Source organism: Neomonachus schauinslandi, chromosome 10 (assembly GCF_002201575.2).
Source record: "Neomonachus schauinslandi chromosome 10, ASM220157v2, whole genome shotgun sequence".
Lineage (NCBI taxonomy): Eukaryota > Metazoa > Chordata > Mammalia > Carnivora > Phocidae > Neomonachus > Neomonachus schauinslandi.
This window is the reverse complement of record NC_058412.1, coordinates 109,385,842-109,412,680: the sequence shown is the minus strand read 5'-3', so window position 1 is coordinate 109,412,680 and position 26,839 is coordinate 109,385,842. Positions and strand designations below refer to the sequence as shown.

The window sequence follows — 26,839 nt, the reverse complement described above, 5'->3', positions numbered from 1 at the left end:
TTCTCAGTCACACTGACCACATGTCAGGTGCTCAGTAGCTACATGTGGCTAGTGGATATCATTTTGGGAAAAGCTCTCTCGGACAGCGCTTGTAATCTAGACATTACTAACAGCTTTCTCTCTGGAAGGGGGAACATGATTCCCACTCGAAGGGAGTCTCTCATGGGATGTGTGGAGGGCAAAGGTGGTGCAAAGCTGTGTGACCTGGTATCTTAGGATGAGATTCCTAGAAGCAGAGCTGGAGATGGGGGTGCTTGTGAAAGGGGTTTATTGGAGGAGAGCTCTGGGGAGAAAAAGAAGGGAACAGCATCCACAGGAGAAGCTTAGCAAGGAGACTGGAGTCTGGAGTCTGGCACCAGCCTGAGCCCTTGGGGAGTTCTGGAATATGAAAAGCACAGGGAGTTGGTCCTCCAAGTAATGTCATCTGTCTTTGGCTGGGGGCTGCTGGTGAGGAGCATATGCTTCTGCCTGAGGATAACTTGAGGGTAGTGGGGGCAGCTGTGAGCCAAAGAGTAGCCAATGCTCACAGCAGCGGGGGGTCAGGGAATCCAGCAGGCACCCACCCACCCTCTGGTACCTGGACACTGCTTTCCACCCCTGAGAACCCAGAGTTTGCGAGTGGACTCACATCACTCACTGCCACATGTTCCTTTATCTACGGAGTCGCTTCTGAGGAAAGCACTGGGCTGGGGAGCTCTCCTTATGCAGTGGTGTCACCCCTGAGAAGTTATATATACATCAGATGTTTGCACCAGAGTCACATTCAATCCAACATTTGCTTCCTTGGCAGGGATTATTCCATTGACAAGGAAGGTTCATTTTAATTTCATCTAGAGTTGTTTTTACAGGGAGGAAAAGAAAGCATTTATAGGAACGACGAGGAAGGCTAAGCTACGTTCAGGATGTGGTGAGGCAGGTGTGCAAGCGAACTGCTCTTACCTTTCACTTAAATCATAAGGGCCCGGGTCACGATGCCTAACTACCACCCTTGAATTGCCCTATTAGCTGGATGACCACTGTCCACAGCGCTTCCTCTGGTCTTTTATTAAACTTTTTATAATGGAGAATGTTGAACATCTAGGCCAGAAGAGAATAATGAACCCACCAGTACCCTTCACTGAATTTCAACAATGATCAATTCTTGGCTCATCTTGTGCTCTAGTCTTTAATCCTGAACACCTTCTCGGACTGAGAGCGCGGTCAAAACAGCCAAAGGCCTCCAATTAGGAGCAAGGGGACCTGAGGCTCCTTTGCAACCTTGCTGAATTTGTGACCTTGAGGATATCACCACGAAATGGCTAAACATGTCCCTGTGCAGCCTGCCTCCCAGAGCTCCTTTTGAAGGAGGCTTGCTTGCCAGCCTCATGGCTGGGGAAGGGTTGGACTCTGAGAGCCCCATTTAGAGGGAATTTTCCATGACTCTTGTCAATATCGGTGGTTCATAGAGTCCCAAGCTCGTATCCAGACTTTGGCGTTTACTGTGACTTTGTAGTTTATTCTTGCTTATCCTTGGTTTCCTCATCTGTAAAGTGGGAATGATCACAGACCTACACCACCTCAGGGGTATGAGAGGATTAAACAAGGTAATGCCAACGATGAGCTCAACAGAGTTCCAGGCTCTTGCTAAGTGCTTGAGAGATTAGACCTGGATCACTTTTTACTTCCGTGTGTGTGTGTGTAGTTTTGTATTTTATTTGTAACTCATTCTTGTATTTTTGGTATTTTTCTTATAGTAATTCTAATGGCCTAATGGCAGGTCCTGGGACTTCACCTCTCTCTTGCTCCTCTTCCTGTGAGGCCCAGATGAGGAGACGTGCCCTCTTAGAGCCTCATGGCCATAGTGGGGCTGGCTCTGGGCACAAGTCCTACACTGACCCAGAGAGCATCCTAAAATGCTCACTCTCCTTGGGGATACTCAGGTCAGCCAGGGCTGTGCACTTGGCCTGGTCTTGCTTCCCCTTCCTCCCCCCCCCCCCCCCCCCCCCCCCCCAGACCAGCCAGGGAAAAGGGGTTCCCCCAGGCTCACTTCCGGCCTCATGGTGGGGAGCTGCTCAGAAAATGCCCCTCCCCGAGGCTTATCCAGGCTTGGCTGGTGGGTGCTTCCCCGGTGACAAGCAAGGCTTCACAGCCTCTCAACCAAGTGCACATGCAGTCTCCTGCCTCAGGTACCTGTGGGATATCTCGGGCCCCAGACTTGGTCCTCACTTACCCAGACCCTGCCAGGTTCTTTCCAGGGAAGGAGGAAGGGAGAAGAAATGGGGGTATGTAAAACAAACAAACAAAAAACCACTGGAATACAATTGCCAAGTTAGGGGCCACCTGGGTGGCTCAGTTGGTTAAGTGGTTAAGCGTCTGCCTTCGGCTCAGGTCATGATCTCAGGGTCCTGGGATTGAGCCCCATGTCGGGCTTCCTGCTCACAGGGAAACTGCTTCTCCCTCTCCTCCCTGCCTGTGCTCTCTCTTGCCATCTCTCTCTCTCTCTCAGATAAATAAATGAAATCCTAAAAAAAGCCAAACAATTGCCGAGTTACCGACAAAGCTCGTTAATGTCCATAGAACGATACAAATACAAACTTTAGGGCAAATTTCTCTACCAAACAAATTATTTACTTCTCCCAATAAAAATCATTTACATCTTATCATTTGCCTGCAAATTAGCACCACCTTTATAGAGTCTAGGTCCCAATCAATAGCAAATACAAGTCAAAGTTACGTTCCCCTAGGAGAATTAGGTAACACTTAGGTGGCTTTGTTAACACTCGAGAGCAGCACTGTCCAATATAAATGTAATGCAAGCCACAAATGTCATTTTAAATTTTCACTAGTAGCCACATTTTTTTTAAAGATTTTATTTATTTGACAGAGAGAGACACAGCGAGAGAGGGAACACAAGCAGGGGGAGTGGGAGAGGGAGAAGCAGGCTCCCCACTTAGCAGGGAGCCCAATGTGGGGCTCCATGCCAGGACCCTGGGATCATGACCTGAGCCGAAGGCAGACGCTTAAAGACTGAACCACCCGGGTGCCCCTAGTAGCCACATTTTTAAAACAAGAAAAGGAACTGGTAGCATTAATTGTGACAATGTATTTTATTTAATCCAATATATCTAAAATATTATTTCAATGTGTAACCAATACAACAGTGTTACTAGTCAGCTATTTTACATTCAGTGGTTTTTTTTCTAAGTAAGTCATTGAAATTCGGTGTGTATTTTATACTTACGTCTCCATTCAAACCACATCGCAAAGGCTCAATGTCTCGCGGGGCTAGTGGCTGCCGGATCGGATAGTGTAGCTCTCGATCAGTGCCTCTCAAATTTTAGGAGGCATCAGAATCACCTGGAAGCCTTATGCAAACACAGATGGCTGGGCCGCACCTGAAGCATCTCAGTGGGTCAGGGTGGGGCCTGAAATTCTGCACTTCTAGCAGGTTCCCAGGTGATGCTGCTGCTGCTGCTGAGCCAGGTGGCACACTTCGAAAACCACTGTTCCAGGATGACTTTGAAAGGACGCCTAGTCAGCATTTTGCCTTGTTTTCAACTTGCGGGTAATTTTTCTTAACGCCCCTGAGGCTGGTGCGGGCTCAGGGCTACACCGCGGTAGCAGCAGGCTCTCTGTGGACTGTTGGCTTTGGCTCAGCCCTGGCTGGCTGGGAGCAGCCTCGCGGACCACCAGTTGGCAGGGGGTGAGAATCAGCAGCTCCACGATCGCTGGTGTTGACTGGGTGCGGCTCTGAGCTAGAAGTTCGGGGGGAGGAGATAGCGGACTAACCGTTGACACCCGCAGGGATGGCCCAGGCTTTGTGTGGCCGCTTCTTCCTCAACACCACTCGGCACCAGGCTTAAAAACAGGGATGTTCTGGGGCAGGTCCACCGAGATGGAGGTGTAGGCCGGGCCCTGGGGCTCCCAGGGAGGGGCAGTCCCTGAAGTCTAGAATGGCCAGAAAAGGCTGGTCAGACAAGTAGTGGGAACCGGTGTAGACCCAGGACAAATACCACCCATGACTTATTTCTGGAAGTGAGTGATACTGGAAAGAGAAAGGGTGGGAAGACGTGCTGAGGAAAGGCTGAGGGGGCTCCCCGGGGGCAGAGGGGCCAGGCCGCTCAGGAAACAGCAGTGAGGTCATGGGAGGTCGGAAATAGAGGGTGTCCCAGAAGCTGTCCCTGGAATGCGCCTCAGTAACCATCAGCAGCTGCTCTCCCGGTTCTCCTGGTGGATGGAGATGGAGGTTAGAGATGCCACAAAGTGAGTCAGCACGTGGGCTGGAGCCCACATCTCGGGCCCTATCTCAGGAACCCTTCTTCTGGACTCTGTAGGTTTGGGAGTGGGGTTCGGTGCAGTGGGCATGTGTGTGGATGTAAGGGAAGCGCATGTCACCGTGGGGACACTCATGCTTGCATCACCAGTGATATCCAAGGGCTAGCCTTAATCCCCGTCAGGACAGGGACTGTTCCTTTCCTGACCTCTGCCCTCCTCCTTCTAGCGCCTTGGAAAGGACTGAGCCCATGAATGTGGAATTTAAGTGAAGTGGTCTGCACCACGCGTGATGAGGGTGTCTACGCTTTATGTCATGTAAATGTGGGGCACGCATAAGGTGGTTGCTGCGGACACGGGTGACACCATGAGGCGTCTCACAGGAATATAGGAGATAGCACTATGGCAGATTACGTGAGATAAATGGAGTGTCTGTACTGAGCAGGCCTGCTGTTTGGGGGCACTTAAGGTGACTGCACTTTGGGGTGACCTTATGGGTATATAGCGCATCTACACTGGGGTGACTACTGTTTGGGGGCATATAAGCTGTCTGCACTGCAGTGTATCCAGTAGGGGTGAATGCGGAGGGTCTACATGGTGGGTGTGCCCTGTTTGGGGTCATGTGAGACCCCTGCATCCCAGAATGCTCCTCTGTAGGGCTGTTTAGGAGGTCTACACTACACTACATGCATCGGGGGCGGGTGTTCACTGTGGAGGGAAATGTGTGTGGATGTAATGTCCCTATAGAAAGGAAAATGAAGGGGGTTCCCAGAAGGGTATTCACTGCGTGGGGGGATATGACAGGTGGTCATGTGTCAGCAGTGTGGACAAGAGGCCACATCTCTAGGAAAATGACTGGTTCCAGCTCCTAATGAGGGGCTGCCCCTTGGGACGCCTCATTCCAGGGGTGGTGCCCACCCCTACCAACACGTGGGGACCTCCTCTTTGGGAACTTGCTTTTAGAACCTGTGACAAATCTTCATCTGAATGTGAAGTTCATGCTTGCAGGCTTTGGAGGCAACTCTAGGGAGTTAAGTTGGATATTCAGATTTGGGGTTCAAAACCAGGGGGTGGTGGTAAAATGAGGACGCACACTGGCAGAGCTCATGGAATGGCCCAGGAGGCGGGCCACGTGCCAGGACCCCGACCCCTGCAGACGTTAGCCCTGCATGCCGTAGTTTGTAAAGGGCATCTTCCCGGATGCTCTCAGGGTCCTGTCGGGGCTAGGGCAGATGTCGATAGTATTTTGAGTTCACTAAGAGCACAAATCCAGAGTATTATCCTTGGTTACGTCCCTGGTGGCTGGCAAGGCTCAGGCCCCAGCATCCTAGCCAACTGCCTAGAAGGACTGGGGGACCAAGGTCTCATGTGTTTGTCTAAAAACCAGTCTCATCACTGCATAGACTGTGCTTTTTTCCAACTCCTGTATGAGAAAAAGAAGCTATTCAACGTGCATCTGTCCGGCGTGTCTGACAGGTACACCACGTGTGTGTGATGGATATAGGCTCTGTCTGATGAGGTTGTCGCTGTGTGTGTAACGCATGTAGAATACGTGCACGGGAGATCTGTTTGGGTGGGGTGTGCCGTGGCAGGGAGTCTGCTCTGTGTGAGGGAGATCTGTGTGCAAAAGGGATTTGTTGGTCGGGGGGTGGGGGGATCTGCTGCAAAGGAGGAAGGGTGATCTGCTTGCAGTTTGTGATGACTCTATGGCATTTGCAATGACTGCATTTCGGGTAATCGTATACGACATACAGGATACGTTAATAGATACACTCTTTCCGTGCATATATGGTATAGGATGGGCATATGCTGCACATGATGGGTACAGACTTTGTGTGGGAGTAGTATACCGTATGTGTATGATGACTACAGGCTGTATGTGGAATATGTATGATATATGCTCTGTGAAGTGTGTACCCTGAGTGTAGTGGGTATACGCTGTGTGTGATGGCTGCATTTTGTGAGTGATAGTACATAGGCATATACGGTATGTGTAATGGATGTATTATAATGAGTATGCATGGTGTGCGGGATAGTATACTCGGGAGGAGGGATCTGCTGTGTGATGTGGATGCACATACAGTATGACATATATACGTGGTGTGGGATAAGTTTACGAGTAAGTGTGAGTGCATACTGCATATGGCATACACATTTTGTGCTGGGTATAACTCATGAGTAATTGGTATATATAGTGTATATATAACGGACATAGTATCTATGGGGACTGTCCTTTGGGTGGGTGTGATGGGTATATGCTTTGTGGGATAAATAAGCACTGTGCGATCCTACACTGGGGGCGGGGGTGGATATTCTGTGTTGTGACTTAGTTGGGAAGGGTCTACTCGGTGTGTATCAGGCATTATGTATGTACGCAGTTGGTGGTGGGAATAGGGGTTATGTGCCTTGTGTGAGCAGGTGGGGGGGGAGTAACCCCGCTGGGAAGGGGCATGGAAGGGACCAGTTGGCTCTTCATCCATTTCCAGACCCCCTACCCCAGCCCTTGAGCCCACCTACCACACCCTTTCAGGTTCTTCCTCAAATTCTTCCTCAAGTGCAACCAGAACTGCCTAAAGAATGCAGGGAATCCCCGAGACATGCGCCGCTTCCAGGTGGGTCTGGGAGAGGGGTCCCCTTGCAAACCCACCCCTTCCTGATGGGCTGGGTGGGGAAGGCTGTGGTCCTGCCACCCCGGGGAAAGCCCCTAGGCAGATCTCTGCCCAGCCCTGTGCTTTAGGGCCCGGTGCCTGCTGGGGGTGGGGCAGCTCCGTCTCAACTTATGCTGGCTGCCAAGGGAGGCTTCATTAGAGTCCCACTTAAGGAGATGCTAATTGTGACATTTTTACATGATTAACGACCCAGCTAATTTGCATAGCCTGAAGCAGAGAGCAGCTGCCCTTAGTACATCCCCAACCTGCACACCCCTCTCAGTGAAGGGTGGGAGGGAGAGAAGGAGGTAGCCCCAGTTCCTCCCAAGGGCGGGGGCTCCTGCTCATGGTTCCTCAGGCTGATGCTGCCTCCCCCCTTAGTCAAAACTCTCACTCCCGCTTGCCTAAAACACATTCCTGCCTTGGAGCCCCAGGGATTCAGCCCGGGGTGCATGTGTGCCCCAAAACAGTAGCCATTCTGCCCAAGGAGACAGAGACTTTTTCAGGGCTCTTGATTTTTCTAGTTCCTGGGGGTCACTTCCCCTGGGCAGCCAGAGATAGCCCATCTGGGCTGTCACCTGACCTAGCTGCCCGCTCCCCCCTTTCTACCAGCTCAGCCCCTGGGGGAGGCTCTTTCCCATGCCCATGACTCTGAGCTCCAGCCTCCAGCCACCCTGGCCAAGTTGCAAATTGCCCGCACAGTCCCCTGCAGGGAGCCCCTGAGGGCTTCAGCCAGGCGGGCCTCTGCTCTCCTTGCAGGTGGTGGTGTCCACCACGGTGAGCGTGGACGGACACGTGCTGGCCGTGTCTGACAACATGTTTGTGCACAACAACTCCAAGCATGGTCGCAGGGCGCGCCGCCTGGACCCCTCTGAAGGTCAGGACCCCGGGCCCGGGCCCAGCCAGCCCCCAGCCCCACCTTGGCGCAGGCCCCTGACCTGTCTCCTCTCCTGCCTCCCAGCTGCCACCCCCTGTATCAAGGCCATCAGCCCCGGGGAGGGCTGGACCACAGGAGGCGCCACCGTCATTGTCATCGGCGACAATTTCTTCGACGGGTTGCAGGTCGTGTTCGGGAACGTGCTCGTGTGGAGCGAGGTGGGCCACCCCCGCCAGTCTCCCTCGGGGCCTCGCGGCTGGGCCCTCCCCTCGCCCCGGGCTGGAACCCGCAGGCCTCCCCTCTCCCCTCGCAGCTCATCACGCCCCACGCCATACGGGTTCAGACGCCCCCGCGGCACATTCCCGGGGTGGTGGAGGTGACCCTGTCCTACAAGTCCAAGCAATTTTGCAAGGGAGCCCCCGGCCGTTTTGTCTACACAGGTAAGGAGTCAGGCGGGGGACAGAGGGTGGGGGCAGAGAGGCCTAGGGTTGCTGGAGGGAGGCCCGTCCCCGACCCCCCCGTCCCCCCTCCCCGCGTGCACCAGAGCCCGGGTCTCTGAGTTAGCCAAAATCTAAGCTGCGGCCACGCCCGCTAAGCGGCTGCTCCGCCTCCTCCCCACCGGAACCCCTTGACCCCTTCTCGCGCGGGACCTTCCTTCGCAGAGCTTCTCAGTTTCCCTCTTTGGCCTGACTGCTCAATCCCCTCCCAGGCTCGGAGTCTCAGCCCTGCTGGAACTTTCTCCCTGCCTAGGCCCTCCTCTCCTGGGCACTGCACCCCCCCCACACACACACACACACTCCCCGGGGTCTAGAATATCTCCAGCTGGCACCTCTATTTCAAAGGTTCCCCAAAATAGACTCGATGCTCCCTAATCTACCCTCGGTCTCTTTGTTCCCCAAGCCACCCCAGTCTTCCCTCTGTGTGGGCATAAACACACACACACGCACACACACCCCTTGCACACACACACACACACACACACACAGCCCTTGCAGGAAGCCAGGGCAAGAAGTTAACACAAGACAGGAGTGTAGAATCCCCCAGCCCGGCTCTAATTTGACCACTGGCCAGGACCTTCTCCACCTTCCTCCTCCTGCCCTGCCGCAGCCACCCACTTCTCCCCGTTCTCCTCTCCGAAGATAATCTCCTAGCCCTTCCCTGCACCGCTCCGGACACTCGGTAGCGATCCTAACTTACTGCTAGGGAGTTACAGTCTAAGGGGAAAGGGGGTGGGGGTGGCCGTAGCTGGGAACAAAATGTGAGGTGGGTGAAGTTACAGGTGGAGGGGAGGGAGCGACCTCTAGGAGGCAGTGTGGGCTTAACTGGACTAAGCTAAGACTGCTTGGATGATTAGGGAGGTAGAGCTGGGGAAGGAAAGGCAGTCCTGGAGAAGGAATGGCAAATGCAAAAACCTCGGAATGAGTGCTTTACATGTCGGGGGAAACGGAAGGAAATTCACTAAACCTGGAGTTGGACCTGAAGAAAGTGGGTAGGGCTTTGAGGCTTTGTGAGTTGGTCCAGGCCAGGCCGGAGGAGGAGGTCATGGGGTGCGTAGTCAGGAGTCTGCCGCCTAGCCTGCAGAGCCCTGGATGTGGGCCAGTCCCTTCCCCGGGGGCACACGCAAACTTCTAACAATCAGATGCTGCTGAGAGTCCACCTGAGCTCTGATAAATGGAGACTGTTGGAGTTTTTAACTTTTGTAATTGATATGTTACTCCTGATAATGCAGACAGGAAACTCTCCCTCCAGTCCTGCCCCTAGGAATATAGAAGCTAACAACTCTATACAGTTGCCTTTTTTCGAATCACAGATGGGATGGTAGAGTGCTTGTGTGTTAATACCAAGCACCTGGCACAGGGCCCGGCTCAGTAAATATTTGTTGAATGAATGAGCAAAGAAAGGAACTGAGGACACTCCGCGAACCGAACCTCGCTGACCCGTGTGCCCGGAGTTTTGGGCTGGGCTGGGTGGAGGGGGTCTGCAGCGAGGCTCCCTCGCTGGTTGCTGGCGGGCTTGGCCCTGCGGCGGGCGCTGGGAGGGGGTCCTCCAAACGCCGCCCTTCTCCCCAGCCCTGAATGAGCCCACCATCGACTACGGATTCCAGAGGCTACAGAAAGCCATCCCCAGACACCCCGGAGATCCCGAGAGGCTGCCCAAGGTACCCAGAGGGGCGCAGGGACCGGGGATGAGGGTGACCCGTGGACCGGGGGCGGGCGGGGGAGACGTCCGGCCGCTCGGCCGCCCCCAGGGGCTGGCCCTCCGTCCCGCTGTGTCCTCCCCCGCCCCCAGGAAGTGCTGTTGAAGCGGGCGGCCGACTTGGCGGAGGCCCTGTACGGAGTGCCCAGCAGTAACCAGGTATGGCGCCTCCGCCCGCCTCCTCGCGCCGCCAGGCCGGGGGCTGTCCCCCTCCCGGCGCCTGCGGCTGCCCCGGCCGTGCCCCGCTCTTGTCTTCGCAGGAGCTCCTCCTGAAGCGCGCGGCGGACGTGGCCGAGGCTCTGTACAGCGCCCCCCGCGCGCCCGCGCCGCTCGGACCCCTGGCCCCGAGCCACCCGCACCCCGCCGTCGTGGGCATCAACGCCTTCAGCAGCCCGCTGGCCATCGCCGTCGGGGACGCCACGCCGGGCCCGGAGCCGGGTGCGTCCCGCCGCCCCCTGCGCGCAGCGCCCCCCGCCGGCGCCCGCCCGCGCTGCGCGCCTGACCGCCCTCTCTCGCAGGCTACGCGCGCAGCTGCGGCAGCGCGTCCCCGCGCGGGTTCGCGCCCAGCCCCGGCTCGCAGCAGAGCAGCTACGGCAGCGGCCTCGGCGCCGGCCTCGGCGGCTACGGGGCGCCGGGCGTGACCGGCCTCGGCGTGCCCGGGTCCCCTAGCTTCCTCAATGGCTCCACGGCCACCTCGCCCTTCGCCAGTGAGTGTCCCCGGCCCGGGGAGCTGCATGGGGCTCAGCCCTGCCCCCTCCCAGCCCAGGGCGGGTGGGGGCTTCCGGCGACCGTCTCACCACGGTCGACCCTGGCCTGGCCCTCCGGAGCCCGGCCAGCCCTCTCCGCGTGTGACCTGTCTCTGCCGTTGGACGCCCGCCCCTCGACCCCACCCCTCGGCGGCGCCCGGGGCCCTGGGGCCGGGGCAGTTCTCGCGCCTTTAGTCTCTTTGCGGATTTCAGCTGCACACCTCGTTTCTAGCCCTCCCCTCCTCCTGAGAGGGGCGTTAACGGGGGGACAGCCGGCTGAAACCCGACGGACCGCCACCTTTCCATCTTACGCCAGGACTTTGGGGGGAGGCTAGTGCCCCCTGCCGGAAGCCCTAGGGAACTAATGGCTCAGGCCAAATGGGCTTCTACGGGTCTGAAAAACGGGTCGGAGGAGAGATGTGGCTCCCTGCAATCAGCTCGGGAAGAGCAGGCGAAGTCTGTGTGGTCAGGCAGCTGGATTCAGGGTGTGAAAGTCCAAATCAGGAGCTGGCTGACATTCAGCAAGTTACTGTATTTCTTTCAACTTCAGTTTCCTCTCTGTAAAATGGGGTCAGTATCACCCTGCCTGGGGTTGTTCCCTGATCTGAAGCCGCCACTGTGCATGAAGTGCCCAGACTTAGAAAGAGCGTGTGATTTCACATCCTAGGTACTACTCTTTCTGGCTGTGGGTTTGAGCCTGACTCTCTCCTGGTGGCCTGGGCTCAGCTTCTGGGACCCAAAGCCCCATATGCCCATGTTTACATAAGCCATGAACCTCTGCTGTCGGTACCTAAAGCCCTGTGTCTCCTGGCCCTCTGCTCAGGCCAGGCTCCACTTCTCCCACTTCCTTCAGATCTGGGACAGTATTCTTAAAGACTGTCGGGGTGCCCCCTTGAATTTTAAACTGGTAGGGTCTGGACTACCAGTTCCTCTCCTCCACCACACACACACACACACACACACACACACACACACACAGAGTGCAGTCAGAAGTGGGGAACATACTGCCCCAGGGGGCAGAAGCCACCCCATCTGGGATCTCCCCATTCAGCCAGAGGATCAAGAATTCTAGAGCAGCTTGAGCCCTGCTTCCAGCATCAGCTGGGAACACCCTGGACTTGCCTAAGGGTCAGTCCCATCTCATGACCAGGTCTTACCCAGGTCCCCACCCCATTCCCTGGGTCATTCTCATTGAGTTTGCCAGGACATGCCTGAAATGACATCCAGAACTGCCCCAGCCAGAGGGTCTGGGGCTGTCTGCTTGGGCCTCCCCTTGGTCTTCTGCTTTGGCCACCAGCAACTCCCAGTTTGACCCACAAATCCCAGTACTACCCAAGCTACAATATGTGGCTGTGAGCTTCCAGCCTTGGGAGATACAGTACATTTTCTGGCATTCGTCTCAAGCCCTCCACGGAGCTCCATGGACCTCATCAACTAGCCGTGAGCACTGTCTTAAGGAGATGGTGCTCCATGAGGCTGAGGACATTTGGAACAGGGGTAGCTGTTGAAGGCATCACTTTATCAAAGGGGGACGGGGGGTGCTCTGATGCCAAAGGCAGCCTTCTCAAGCTATTGGTTTCTTTCAGGAAGCCCCCACCCCCACCCCATGCAGGCTGCTTGGACAACACTCAAATCACAACTTTATTGATATTCAGAAGAGAGAGGCAGGGAGTCGGAGTTAGATGAAAATGTAGAAAGGAGGATCCAGAGGTGCCCGAAGCCCCCAAGAGAGGAGGCTGCAGGAAGGAGGGGCAGCCAGAGCCTGTGTGCTGGAGGCTCCCTGGCCATTCCCAGGAGAGCAATGCACAGCCCTGGATGGCCCGGAGGTCTCGAACAGGAAGATGCAACGATGTGGATCTCTGTGTTTTTGTTTAAAATTGACCGGCCGGAGGAGGGAGATATAGGAGGCCTCCAGGCCCTGGCTAGGGTGACAGGACCTGTATTAAGCTGGCAAAGAACAAAGTGCCCAGTGGGGGCAGGTGGGGCTGGGGTCGGTAAGGGAAACATATGTGTGGAGGAAGTTAGGGTACTTGTGTGAGTTGAGATCCTGGGCAGAGAGGCCTATAACAGGAATCTGTGTGCACCCCCCAAAACATCCCTGACCTCTTGCCCCAGCTCTGCTATGAACCCTGATCTTTGACTCTAACCTTGGTACCCCAAGGCCCACGAATGTTCCTTAGCATCTCAGAATCTCACTGGCTTTCAGCAGGAATCCTGATCTATTCCTATTCTATCCCATCTCTTCCACATCTTTCATCTTTGGGGACACCTCCCAATATTTGGTTTTGTTCAGTGTTCTGGTTTTGCTTTGATTTTGACCTAGTCTGGCCTCTCGTTTCCAGCCCCAAGAAAGGGTCTTTAGAACCTCCCCGAAAGACAAGTGCTGGCCCAGGACCCCAGGGACTCCTAGCCTGCCTCCAGCCCCTGCCCGGTATTGGTCTCCCCAGGACCGTCACAGCAGCCCCCTAGTGAGGTCTGGGCCTGGTGCCTGGGTCGGCAGCCCACCTGGGGCCCACTGCCCGTGCCAGGGCCCCAACCGAGCTGCTCACTCTGGTGCTGTCTCCCTGTTGTGTCTCCCACCGCCTTCCCTGCTACGCCTGCCCCTCCCCGCCCCGCCCCGGAGTCATGCCCTCTAGCCCCCCGCTGGCCGCTGCCTCCTCCATGTCCCTCCCGGCCGCTGCCCCCACCACCAGCGTCTTCTCCTTCTCGCCTGTCAACATGATCTCCGCTGTCAAACAGAGGAGCGCCTTCGCCCCCGTGCTGCGCCCACCCAGCTCCCCACCCCAGGCCTGCCCGAGAGCCCATGGAGAGGGACTTGCAGGTGGGTGACCCGTGCTGCCCCGCTATGGCCTGGTGGGGCAGCTAGGCTTCCGGCACTCACCCCGTCCACATCTCACCAGAGCCTCGTGCTGGTTGGCCAGGTATCCCTGGAGGGTGTAGAGCAGGGAGCTCTGCCGGCGTCCCAGGAGGTCCATCTGGATCCCATTTCCCTGGACCCCACCGCTTGGGGTGGTCACCACTCTGAGTACTGTCAGTTGGCCACTTGACCATGGAGAAGACTCGAATCCCAGTTGGAGAAGGTCTGGAAACCCCTCCAAGGCCCCATCCCCACCTGCTTGAGCCCAGAGCAAAGACCCCACACTCAGAGCTGGAGAAACCGCACACAGGCTGCAGGCCTTTGACCTGGGCCTCCCAGCATCCACCGGAGGGTAGCACGCACCACTGTGAGGGACTGGGTCACTCAGCGGATGGAAGGGGACTGACTTTAGATGAGGTTTAGCCCAGCCTCCCTCCCCCATATTTACAGATGTGGAATCGAGACGATGTCACCCTTACCATGTGCCATTAGTGAAATGGTTGTCATTTGTCAGTTATCAATCTCCTTCAAGTCAACATTCAACTTAACAAAGCCTGGGTCCTAGCCAGTAGTATAGAGTGAGTCAGGGATCACATCCCCCTGGAATAAGATGACTCAGGGCAGGCTCATTAGATAATGCTCTAGGATGATTTCAAAGGGCACACGGGCTTTTTTTTGTTTTGTTTTTTCTTTTTTGCCTTGTTTCCAAGTTTTGGATAATTTTTCTTAACCCAAGTGTGTCTGGAGCTTAAAATGTGAGTTTTGGGGAGCAGAGGGCCACCGATTTCTCCCACCAGCAGAGAGAAGCCGTGGAGGCGGGGGTTTCGGCGGGGGAGAGGATGATGGAAGTGGTGAATGTCGTGGACGTCTGGGAGGGAGACAGGCCACTGCCACGGGAGGGGTCCGTACTCCAAGAGGCTGACCTCCTTTCTGAGCTGGCACTCTGTTTCCTCACCTTGGCACAGACCCTGTGGTGGAAGCAGGGCTGGGAAGAGGAGCCCAGAGTCATCTTTTTCGATTGAGGCAGTGAGACAGGCGAGGACCTGGGGCCGCACCTCCTAAGAGGCCTGAGGGGCACACCTCACCTAACTGTCGGCGGTGCCCACCAGGCCAGGACCAGGAGCGGCTGAGCACCTGCCAGGTTCTCCGTAGCTCTGCCCTCAGGAAGGGCCGTATGCCCTGCGTGCTGTCCCCAGCCCAGAGGCACACAGGCAGATAAGGTCCCCAGGCCACACGTAGCTTATGGTTCTTCTCTTTGCCTACCACAGACCAGCCTTTTGAGGATTCCGACAAGTTCCACTCTTCAGCCCGGGGGCTTCAGGGCCTGGCGTACTCCTAATCACGGTAGGTCTCCGGCTGGGCCTTGCTTCCTTCCCTGGCCCTGCATAGACTCTACAAAACACTTGAGCAAGGATGGGGCCCTGGGGTCCGAGTCTCCCTCTCCAGGGGCCATCTAGACAGCTGTCAGGACCACACAGCCAGCCCCCTCCTGCCCCCGACCCACAATGGCCCAAGCTGAAAAGGTGGAGAGAAGGGGTTTCCTGTCCCCTTGCAGCCAGCCTTTTTCCAGGACCTTCTTCTCTCCCTCTCCCCACCAGGTCTGCAGGTGTTGCCCCCACTGAGCCCGGACTGGAGGTTCCTCTGGGCTATACACTCATGTCCTGGACGGCAGCACAGAGAGATGTGGACCCAGGGCTTCGGGCAGACATCCACCCAAAGGCCTGAATAGGCCTCCTTGTGCTTGAGGCCTCCAGCCCCCCGGGCTTCTCTCACCTCCCTTTCTCGGGGCTGGTCGGAAGCCCTAGCACTGTGCTGATGCTTTTGGCAGGAGAGCCTCCCGGGGAGGTACCGGGATGCTGGGCTTTCCTCACTGGGTCAGTTCCTCTGGAAGAGATGGACCTTGTGCAGACCAGACCATCAGGCGACAGGAGCAGGGGATGGGGACCGTGGGAAAGAGGACAGCTCAGGGAGAAGTGGCCTGGGGAGGTCCTGTTTGTGTCTGACCCATCTCAGCTGGCCCAGCATCCCGACCACTCTCCAGGGCAAGGGGTGGTGCCCAGCAGCCTCAGGAGGCCTGCCCAGGCTCCCATGGAGCTTCCAACGGCTGCTCAACCCCCGTGGCCACCCCCTTCGAGGCCTGCACACTCATGCTTGCCACATTATGAATCCCACCGGGGGCTTTTGGCATGGAGGGTGCAGAAGAGAGAATGCCAAGCCCCCTGAATTTTGGGTCTTCCTCCCAATGACTATCTCATGGACTCCGGCCCCACACACACATGACTCCGGCTGGCCCCGTGGTACCATGGAATGGGCCTAGCTGCCCCTGGCCTCATATTCCGATCAGCTGAGGTTGGAGAAAACAGAACAATAAACACAGCTGCAGGTGACCAGCTGGCCTCTCTTGCCTGCTTCCTTGGCGTGGGTCTGCTTTTCTCAGCGCTTCTGCAGCTCTCCTGGGGCCCCTCCCAGCCGTGCCCCTGTGCAGCCTTCTTGCACCTTGGGCTTTTTCAACAGCCCCAGAGTTGAGCAAGTATTACCTGCCCCATGTCTACTCTCAGGTACTGTTGGGGGTGGTGGGCAGGCTAGTCGGCCTGAGGACCTAGGACGTGGGCTCCACCCCAGAAGCTTAGACTGGGAGCACAACCTGGCCACTGAGGACTCAGTCCCCCGGCTGTCTGGCCAGGACCAAGGCAGGGGTTGTCAGAGGACTTCCCGGGAATGAGAAGAGTGCAAACAAAATGCTGTTCAGTTGCCCAGAGGCTCAGAAGTGAGATCCGTTCTGAACGGAGGTTACAAGGCCTCACCTGGCCAAGGCAGGGCAGGGTAGGGCAGCTTTTGGTCCTGAGGTTGCCTATTCAAGCAAATCCCAACCACCCCCCTCCCCAGGTCTAGGCACCTTTGGCTCTCCTGTCTTAAATTTTGGGAGGAGGGGTAGTAAAGAGGCAAGATTTTCAAGCTCATTTACCGTCCCTCCCCCTTCTGGAATGAATCCCTGCCATCCCCTGAGATACATCCCCTAGATCCCAAAGGTCTGGCTAGCTGACTCTGGAAGCCACTTTTTTGACCCACTGTCCAGGGAGCCCAGCATCCAGCTCCAGGCCTCAGGCTTTACTCTCTTCCTGGTGGTCCTCCTTGGCTCTGGCCTCTGGAAATTCTGCAACCCATGGCCCCATGCCCTGCAGTCCTCTGGACAAAATACACTTGCCAAAGCAGATGGGCCCTCCATGTCCTTCAGAGGCCTTCACTTCCTTCTCTTGTGTTCTTGGCCAATACCTGGGATTCAGCTCACTTGGGACCCATGACAGGGATAGCCTTCTGTTCATCTCCGTGCTCCCCTGGCCTCCCCCTCAGCTCTTGCTTCCAGTCCATGTTGCAGAGCCCCAAAGCCTGCCAGCCCACGCCCTGCTCCAAACAGGCTCTGAGCAATTCCCACGGCCCAGTTCCCCCCTCAAGGCTGAACACCTGCAGAACCGGAATCTGCACTGGATGCAGGTGGTAGCTGGGTAGTGGTCACACTCCGGTTCCTGGGGTGGGTCAAGTGCGTGGTTGCTATAAATAAGATGTGAGATCTGTCCTCAAAGATTTCAAAACTGTGCTCAGGCCACCATCCGAGTCAACAGTGCCCACCCCCTCATCCACAGAAGGCAGGACCAAATCAGTGACTAAATGTCTGCTTCAGACCGAATTGTGTCCTCCCAAAACTCATACACTGAAGCCCTAACCCTTCCCTCCATGTGGTGTTATTTGTATATAGGGCCTTTAAGGAGGTGATTAAGGTTAAATAGGGTTAGAAGAGTGGGGCTGTAATCTGATAGAACGTGTGTCCTTGTATGAAGAGGAAGAGACTCCAGAGTTCTCTCTTCACTATGTGAGGATACAGTGAGGTGTCCCTCTACAAGCCAGAGAAGAGTCCTGACCAGGAACTGAATCAGCTGACACCTTGATCTGGGACTTCTAACTTCCAAAACTATGAGAAAATCTATTTCTGTTGTTCAAGCCACTCCGTCTCTGGTATTTTGTTATGGCGGCCGAGGCTGACTAATACAGTGTTCTTTCCTACCTGTCTTAGTTTGGGTTCCCCTGGAAGCAGAACCTGAGACAAGGTCCCTGCTGGAGAGCTCTGGGAGACCGTATAGAATACACCTCAGAGCTCTCCCACCCGAGGGGTGGAGAATCTGGGATATTGATCTTCCAGCCCTCATCTGCAATTGCCTGAGGACTGCTCCCGGGAGATTAGCCTTCTAGCACATCTGGCCTGCCCTCCCACATGCAGAAGAGAAGCCACCAGTTAGGGTTTTGTTATAGAATGTTGCAAGCAAGTACCAGAACTGAACCTTAAGTCCAAAGGGATATGGGCAAGGCACCAAGAGCTTCTCCTGCTAGCCCTTTAGAGAGAGAGCATCTCCAGAAAGTCCTCTGCCTTCCTCCCACATATGTTTTCCAGCAGAAGCAGGCTGCTGTGTCTGCACCCTACCCTTGTGGACCTGGCAGCCTTTGGGGCTGCATTTAGCTCAGACAGGACCCACTGTGGACAGGCTCCACTGACTCAAGCAAAGGTAAGCCACAGCTTTGACAAGCCCTCCGGCTGACTATTCTGCAAAATGCCCTTCTCCCCGACCTCCACCCATACGGGTGGGGTCCTTCTTTTTCCCAAAAGAAAAATCTCCCAGAAAAATTTGAAGTGCCATGCATCAGGGGGAAAGATGGTCTTTTCAGTAAATGACACTGAGTCCACTGGATATTTATATGAAAAATTAAACTGGACCTCTGCCTCACACCATACACAAAAATTAATTCTAGGTGGATTGTGGATCCAAATGTGAAAGCTAAAACAATAAACTTCATGCCTTTGAAGATAGACTAGAAGCCCTTGGCCAGAGTAACCTCCAAGGTCTGTTTTCCCACTGCATGATCAATTTTAAAATGACGCAAACAGGGGCGCCTGGGTGGCTCAGTCGGTTAAGCGTCTGCCTTTGGCTCAGGTCATGATCCCAGGGTCCTGGGATTGAGCCCCGCATCGGGCTCCCTGCTTGGCAGGGAGTCTGCTTCTCCCTCTCCCACTCCCTCTGCTTGTGTTCCTGCTCTCTCTCTCTCTCCCTGTCAAATAAATAAATAAAATCTTTAAAAAAAAAAAAAAAAAACAAAAGAATGAGGCAAACATTCAACATGTTTGAGGTGGTTCGAATAGACCCCCAAATATCTTTTCTCTTTCCTAGGATGACTTCTCTAAATAGGAAAAAGTTCATACGTAATGGGGTCTTTCTCCCCTAGAAAAGACAGGCTCTTCACAATGATTCTCCGAAGCTCCTAGCTCTTGAGCCTGGGGTGACCCCGTCCTGCCTTCCTACCCACAGCTATACCCTTGAGCTTCCTTCCCCTGCCCCCACTCAGTGGCGGTAACAGGACACATCGGAGGATAGAAGGAAATGAGCCACCTCCTTGAGGCTGCCAGGCTTAAAGACTGCTGTTCACAAGAAGACCCCCAACATGAGGGTCCTAATGGGTGTGCAGCAATGACCATCCCTGTGGACTCATCCTGCTATTACTTCCTGAACATGCTCCTTCTCTTCACTCTCATTGTGAGATTTTAAAAAAAAAAAAAATTGTTTTTATTTAACTAATCTCTACACCCAATGTGGGGCTCGAACTCATGACCCCAAGATCAAGAATCGCATGCCCTTCTGGCTGAGTCAGCCAGGCGCCCCTCATTATGAGATTTTTACCAGAACTTCTTAACTGAATGTAGTCTAAGTTATCAATCTTTTCTTTATGGTTAATGCTTCTCGTATCCTTTTAAGAAATCTTTACCTACCTACAGATCAAGAAGATATTTTTGAGTATGGTATGAGCTAGAAGTCAAGTTTAATTATTATTATTATTTTTTAAAGATTTATTTATTTATTTGAGAGAGCGAGAATGAGAGAGAGTACATGAGAGGGGGGAGGGTCAGAGGGAGAAGCAGACTCCTCGCCGAGCAGGGAGCCCGATGCGGGACTCGATCCCGGGACTCCAGGATCATGACCTGAGCTGAAGGCAGTCGCTTAACCAACTGAGCCACCCAGGCGCCCAAGTTTAATTATTTTTGTATGGATAGTCAATTGGCTCAAGTCCATTTATCGAAATGACCAACTTCCAGCCCTGCACGGCAGTTGACACCTTTCTCACGAATCAAGCGTCCGTATATATATATATATATATATATATGGGTCTGTTCTGGATTCTCTATTCTGATCCACTGGTCTTTTTATCTTTACACCAATACTGCCCTGCCTTAGTTACTTTAGATTTGTAGTAAGTTTTGTGGGTTTTTTTGAACTTTTTTTTTTTTTTTATGTTATGTTAGTCACCATACAATACATCATTAGTTTCTGATGTGGTGATCCACAATCCACTGTTTTTGTATAACACCCAATGCTCCATGCAGTACGTGCCCTCCTTAATACCCATCACCGGGCTAACCCATTCCCTCACCCCCCTCCCCTCTAAAACCCTGTTTGTTTCTCAGAGTCCATAGTCTCTCATGGTTCGTCTCCCCCTCCGATATCCCCCCCTTCATTTTTCCCTTCCTTCTCCTAATGTCCTCCATGCTATTCCTTATGTTCCACAAATAAGTGAAACCATATGATAATTGACTTTCTCTGCTTGACTTATTTCACTTAGCATAATCTCCTCCAGTCCCATCCATGTTGATGTAAAAGTTGGGTATTCATCCTTTCTGATGGCTGAGTAATATGCCATTGTATATATGGACCACATCTTCTTTATCCATTCATCTGCTGAAGGGCATCTCGGCTCTTTCCACAGTTTGGCTATTGCGGACATTGCTGCTATGAACATTGGGGTGCATATGGCCCTTCTTTTCACTACATCTCTGTCTTTGGGGTAAACACCCAGGAGTGCAATTGCTGGGTCATAGGGTAGCTCTATTTTTAAATTTTTGAGGCACCTCCACACTGTTTTCCAAAGTGGCTGTACCAACTTGCATTCCCACCAACAGTGTAAGAGAGATCCCCTTTCTCCACAACCTCTCCAACATTTGTTGTTTCTTTCCCTGTCCTGTAGTAAGTTTTTATATCTAGTACAGCAAGCTGTCCAACTTAGTTCTTCATAATGATCTTGGCGACACTTGGTCCTTTGCATTTCCAAATAAATGTGATAATCAGTTTATCAACTTCTATTTTTAAAAAACCTGCTGAATTTTCCTTGACATTGCATCTGTAAATGTATAGATCAGTTAATGGAGAATTGATGCCTTTGATATATTGAGTATCTCAATCTATGGATATTGTATATTCCTTCATTTATTTCTATCTTTTAAAACTTCTCTTAACAGTATTTTTTTAAGATATTTATTTATTTATTTATTTATTTGACAGAGAGAGAACACACGCAGGCAGAGTGGCAGGCAGAAGGAGAGGGAGAAGCAGGCTCCTCACTGAGCAAGGAGCCCAATGCAGGGCTCGATCCCAGGAACCCAGGATCATGACCTGAGCCAAAGGCAGTTGCTTAACCAACTGAGCCACCCAGGTGCCCCTCTCTTAATAGTATTTTGTAGGCCTCTGTCTTACACATCTTTCATTTATTCCTCAGTATTAGGTTACTTTATGTTATTATAAATAAGTTTCTTTTTTTTTTTTAAAGATTTTATTTATTTATTTGACAGAGAGAGACACAGCAAGAGAGGGAACACAAGCAAGGGGAGTGTGAAAGGGGAAGCAGGCTTCCCGCTGAGCGGGGAGCCCGATGTGGGGCTCGAACCCAGGACCCTGGGATCATGACCTGAGCCGAAGGCAGACACTTAATGACTGAGCCACCCAGGCGCCCCAAAATAACAGTTTCTTAATTTCACTGTTTGTCATGCGTATACAATTGATTTTTGAACAATAACCTATATCCATCAACCTTGCTTGACTCACTTATAGTAATACTTTATCCATAGGTTATCTCGGATTTTCTTATCTACAAAGGACAGTTTTATCTCTTCATTTACAGTCCTTGTTTCTTTTTCTTGCCTAAAGACACTGGTTGGACCCTTAATTCATTGTTGAATAAAAGGAGTAATAGCGGACATCTTTGTTTTGTTCCTGATCCCAAAAGGCAAACTTTGGCTTTTCACCATTAAGTATCATATTTGGTTTTATAGATACCCTTTTATTCCTAATTTTCTTTAAAAAATTTTAAACTCTTGGGCGCCTGGGTGGCTCAGATGGTTGAGCGTCTGCCTTCGGCTCAGGTCATGATTCCAGGGTCCTGGGATCAAGTCCCGCATCGGGCTCCCTGCTCCTTGGGAGCCTGCTTCTCCCTCTGCCTCTCTCTCTGTCTCTCATGAATAAATAAAAAAAATCTTTAAAAAAAAAAAAAAAAAAAAAAAAAAAATTTTAAACTCTGAATAGATGTTCAGATTTTATAAAGTGCTTTTCTGCATATATTTAGATAATCACATGACTTTCTCCATTATTTTGTTAACGTGCTGAATTACATTCATTATATGTCTAATGTTAAACCATTGCATTAACTGTCTAATTACGTGTTTAATGGTAAACTCCCATCCTTTACCCAAGAGATACCATTTGTTACCAGGGAGTCCATTCCGTCTCTCTCTCTCTCCCCCCTCAACCCCTCTTTCTGTGTCTCTATCTCTGTCTCTGTCTCTCTCTCTCTCTACTACTCTCCCAGAAGGCACTCACTGGCCCTCACCTTCCCCACTTCTCAGGAAGTTAGGCTTCTGGGAAACAAAATGCAGAGACCAGCCGACCACCCTGGTACTTCACCCTGCCATGCTACCTTCTGGGAGCAGGGCTACAAACACAAGAACAAATGTAAATTAATTTCTCACTAAGTTATTCTACCTTCACTCTAACCAATCTCTCCCCAGCTGGACTCTTGGCTCTGGGTCCCCTGTATTGGAGTTCAGAAGGGCACTCGTGGGTGGTCTGTCCAGAAGACCCTGCCTCCACCCACCCCCCTAAGGGAAAGGTGGCCAAACCTCCGGGCCTTTCCAGAAGCCTTGCAGGAGACCAGAGTGGCAGCCCTGGGGGGATGGGGGGCATTCTGGGTTTAGAGCTGCCGTTCTGCCAAGGGGAATGGTGGGAGGGTTCTGAGTGCATGGACCCCCACTGGAGACAGAATGGAAGAGATTTCCTGACTCCAAAGATGTAGAAGAGGCTTCTCAGCAGGACGATAACAGAAACAAGACCATTTTTTCTTTTTTGGCACATTCTTTAGGTAATTTTATTCCTTGAGGGAGGAGGGGTCAAGTGTTTAAAAGGGGAAGGAAAAATGCCTTAGCAGGTCTGTTGTTCCTTAGGGCCCAGCATCCTGACATCCTGTTTCTTCAGAGCATTTCCTTCCCCATCCCCTGCCAGCCTGGGAATGAAAGCAGCTCCCGATGCCTCCCTGGCTGTGCAGTGGGACCCTCAGGCTGGGCTGCCAGGCCTCCTGGGGGAGCTGAGGGAAGGTCCCGAGTCCCTGGGAGAGGCGAAGTGTGGATACGTCCCCATGGCAATGTTGTAAAGGGCTGTCTGGCACTGTGACCAAGGGACACTCCACAGTCAGGCAGCCATCCTGGGAGGCCAGGAAAGCCCTCTGGCCTGGGTCCCTGTCCCTGTTGCCTCTCTTGGGGTTCCACTCACCTGGGAGCCTGGCTCCCCTCCACACATCCACCGGCTCACCCAGCGACTGAGTTGACCTTCAGGTGGGTGGAGGAGGGTCTGGCCGCTTTGGGGCTGGCAGGGACTCAAGCCCAGCCAGCTTTGGCTTCTGTGGTAAAAGCTGGTTTGTCTGGGGCTGCTCCCTAGGCCGTTCTTGGAGCCAGGCCCAGAAAGCCACCTTGCCAAGATAAACCGTGGCTGCCGGGTGGCGTGTGGTGGAGTGGCTGCTGAGCGGGCCCAAACTTGGCAGGCCCCTCAATGGTGCCCTGGCCCAGTCCACAGCACGAAGTCCCACAAGGCCCCGGGGTCAGGCCAGGCCAGGAGCAGGTACCGAGAGACGGCTTGCCGGGCATCTCTCTGTCCTCTTTGTTGACTGAGGCAGGGACATCCGCTCTCTTGGTCTCACCCAAACACCAAAAGCTCACAATGAAGCCTCAAGGTTGACAGAATTCCTTCAAACCTCCTTCCTTGGGGGAGCACCTCCAAAGCAGAAGATGGCGGAGGAGGGGTGGCAGGGAGCTCTAGGTGCCTGTGTGCGTGCCTGGGGGTGTGTGTGTGCGGAGTGGGGGCTGCCAGAGCAGAGAAAGAGGCCCCGCGAGGCCTCTGCGCCGTATGAGGGGACTACGCTGCCTTTAGACCCCGCCTTTATTCAGCACTTGCCACGAGCCCGTTCTCTTAGGTGGGATTCCTTGGAACGGAGCTAAAATGGGGATTTGGGTGCATGTGAAAGTCTTCCCTGGAAGAAAAGCAGTGAGGGAGGCAGGACAGGGCAGGGGAAAGAGCGGAGAATGGTCCCAGCGGGGAGCCCTGGAGCTTGAAGGCCACCACAGTTGGGCCCTCTCGGTGGCAAGGAGAAAGCTAGGACACCTCCGGGCCAGTCAGTCCTCGGTCACAGGCTGCCCAAGTGGGACGGAGCATGGAACCCCTGTGTCAGGGGCTCCCATCGGGCCAAGAGCAGTGCTTAGGGGAAGCTGCCAGCTATTAGCAGCCAACACTCCCCTCAAGTCAGGGGATGGGGGCACCGGCTGCTGAGAAGGTTCTGGAAGGGACAGGAAGGGCCCCCACCATAGCCATCTCTATACCTCCAGAACAGGGGCTAGGCCTTTGTGGGACCACTACTTCTTGGGTGGCAAGCGTGCCCCTAGTGATTTTTTTTTAAACCATTTTTTAAAAAAAATATTCCATTTATTTGACAGAGAGAGAGAGCAGCAACACAAGCAGGGGGAGTGGGAGAGGGAGAAGCAGGCTTCCCGCTGAGCAGGGAGCCCGATGCGGGGCTCGATCTCAGGACCCCAGGATCATGACCTGAGCCGAAGGGAGACGCTTAACAACTGAGCCACCCAGGCGCCCCCACGGGGCTGCTTCGGAGTGTCCTGGGCTGTTGACAAACAGAGGGTGGGGATCTGCCCAGAGAGATCAGATGAGGCCCGCAGTGCTCAGCAGCAGAGGTGGACATGTGCCCAGAGGAACCCTTGACTCCAGAGCGGTCGGTCCCTCGCTGGGAGGTTGATGGGTGGTCGTCTGCTCTGGCTCTCCTGACCCAGGGCCCCAGGTTGTTGTCCCAACCCTCTCGTGCCTGTCCTTGTCCTCCCCACCCAGGTTGGGCCCAGTTTCCTTTCTCCACCTCCCAGATCAGGTGGCCCCACAGCTGGTCCCCGGGGAAGGGGGAGGGTTGGCCGTCTTGCTGTCCCTCTAGTCTCCTTCCAAGACACCATCTTGGCATCAACACCTGCTTTCCTTGGGCCTTCCCTTTTCATACTCAAGAGCCAATTTCCAAAACACAACAAAAAACACTGAGCCTGCTCTGTTCTCCCTCTGAACTGCTAAATCTGCAATGTATATAGAAAGGTAATTTTCTTTGCCCTGAAGTCAACTTTGATATTAAGATAGCCACTCCTGCCGCAGCTGGTTGGCTCTGTGGGTGGAACAGGCAGCTCTCATCTCGGGGTTGTCAGTTCAAGCACCGCATGGGGTATAGAGATTACTTAAAAATAAAATTTTTAGGGGAAAAAAAGCCTCTCCTACTTCCTTAATACATCTTTTCCAGCCTTTTACTTTCAAGGTGCCTGTATCTTTACATTGGAAGTGAGTTTATTATCGTCTATAGTTGAGACCCATCTTGTAATCCACTTGGCCTATCAGCTGCGCACCTAAGTGCACTTTTCATTATGTATATTAAACTCCGATGAATAAAAACAATCTTTTTTTGTTTGGAAAAAGGTGATGCTGTACAAGGGGAGCTGGAGGTGGGGAGCAGGGAGATGGGAAATGGGGCGCTGAATTCCTCCCATTGATCTGAGATTGAAAATATGAGAGGGAGAGTCGGAGAGACAGCTCAAGAAACAGAGACAATGGAACAGCCCAGCACTAGGCAGGCTTACCGAACAGAGGCTACCTGGAGGTCTTTGTGCTGAATTTATTTATTTATTTATAAAGATTTTATTTATTTATTTGAGAGAGAATGAGAGAGAGAGAGAGTGAGAGGGGGGAGGGTCAGAGGGAGAAGCAGACTCCCTGCCGAGCAGGGAGCCCGATGCGGGACTCGATCCCGGGACTCCAGGATCATGACCTGAGCCGAAGGCGGTCGCTTAACCAACTGAGCCACCCAGGCGCCCTCTTTGTGCTGAATTTACATGTTAGTAATTGTCCCACCACTGCCCTTTCAAACTCTCCTCTGAAATGCAGGGGGCTGGGTGCCTGATAACTGCATTTTGTAGGCTTCTTTGCAAGCTAGGGTACAGTTAGATTTTTTAAAAAAACACTTTAATTTCTTGGGGTGCCTGGATGGCTCAGGCGGTTAAGCAGCTGCCTTGGGTTTAGGTCATGATCCCAGGGTCCTGGGATCGAGCCCCGCGTCGGACTCCCTGCTCAGCGGGGAGCCTGCTTCTCCCTCTCCCTCTGCCTGCCGCTCTGCCTACTTGTGCCCTCTATCTCTCTGTCAAATAAATCAATAAAATCTTTAAAAAAATTTTTTTTTTAAGTTCTTTAAGTAATCTCTACACCCAGCGTGGGGCTTGAACTCACGACCCCAAGATCAAGAGTGGCACACTCCACCGAGCCAGCCAGGCGCCCCAGTTACAGTTAGATTTTGCCAGTGGATTTCATAGGTTAGAGATTACAAAGTGGCAAGAAGGGAGAAATTATTCTGCTTCAAGCTCTGGCCATGGCAAGTGACCACAAGTGATCACAGGTGGCCGCAGGAGGTCCGGAGTCTGATTTTCTAGGTAAAACTCCTTTCTCGCTTTTTATCATCCTAGCTCTTCCAAAACCTTTATATCCAATGTGCAGCATTACATTTTCCTCTGCTTGAAATACCTGAGTCAGGTATTTCCCTGGCCAGACACAGACTGACATATCATTTGCCCTTCATTCTAAAAGAAACTAATCAGGGCACCTGGGTGGCTCAGTTGGTTAAGCGACCGCCTTCAGCTCAGGTCATGATCCTGGAGTCCCGGGAGCGAGTCCCACATTGGGCTCCCCGCTCAGCAGGGAGCCTGCTTCTCCCTCTGACCCTCCCCCCTCTCATGCTCTATCTCATTCTCTCTCTTAAATAAATAAAATCTTTAAAATAAATACATAAAAGAAACTAATCAAATCTTGTCATTTACCAATCC

General features: G+C 53.3%; 1 protein-coding gene across 1 annotated transcript in view; it reads left to right on the top strand.

The window, feature by feature from the left end:
- EBF4 (EBF family member 4) overlaps window positions 1-15,429 on the top strand; it is a 57,513-nt gene extending 42,084 nt beyond the window's left edge. Inside the window, exons 7-17 of the mRNA XM_021689088.1 lie at window positions 6,782-6,863; window positions 7,659-7,776; window positions 7,861-7,994; window positions 8,090-8,216; window positions 9,846-9,934; window positions 10,066-10,131; window positions 10,233-10,410; window positions 10,491-10,679; window positions 13,342-13,539; window positions 14,844-14,919; window positions 15,174-15,429. Coding sequence (XP_021544763.1) covers window positions 6,782-6,863; window positions 7,659-7,776; window positions 7,861-7,994; window positions 8,090-8,216; window positions 9,846-9,934; window positions 10,066-10,131; window positions 10,233-10,410; window positions 10,491-10,679; window positions 13,342-13,539; window positions 14,844-14,914 — 1,252 coding nt within the window. The 3' untranslated portion in view covers window positions 14,915-14,919; window positions 15,174-15,429. The remainder of the gene's footprint in view (window positions 1-6,781; window positions 6,864-7,658; window positions 7,777-7,860; window positions 7,995-8,089; window positions 8,217-9,845; window positions 9,935-10,065; window positions 10,132-10,232; window positions 10,411-10,490; window positions 10,680-13,341; window positions 13,540-14,843; window positions 14,920-15,173) is intronic.
- Window positions 15,430-26,839: the final 11,410 nt, after the last annotated feature.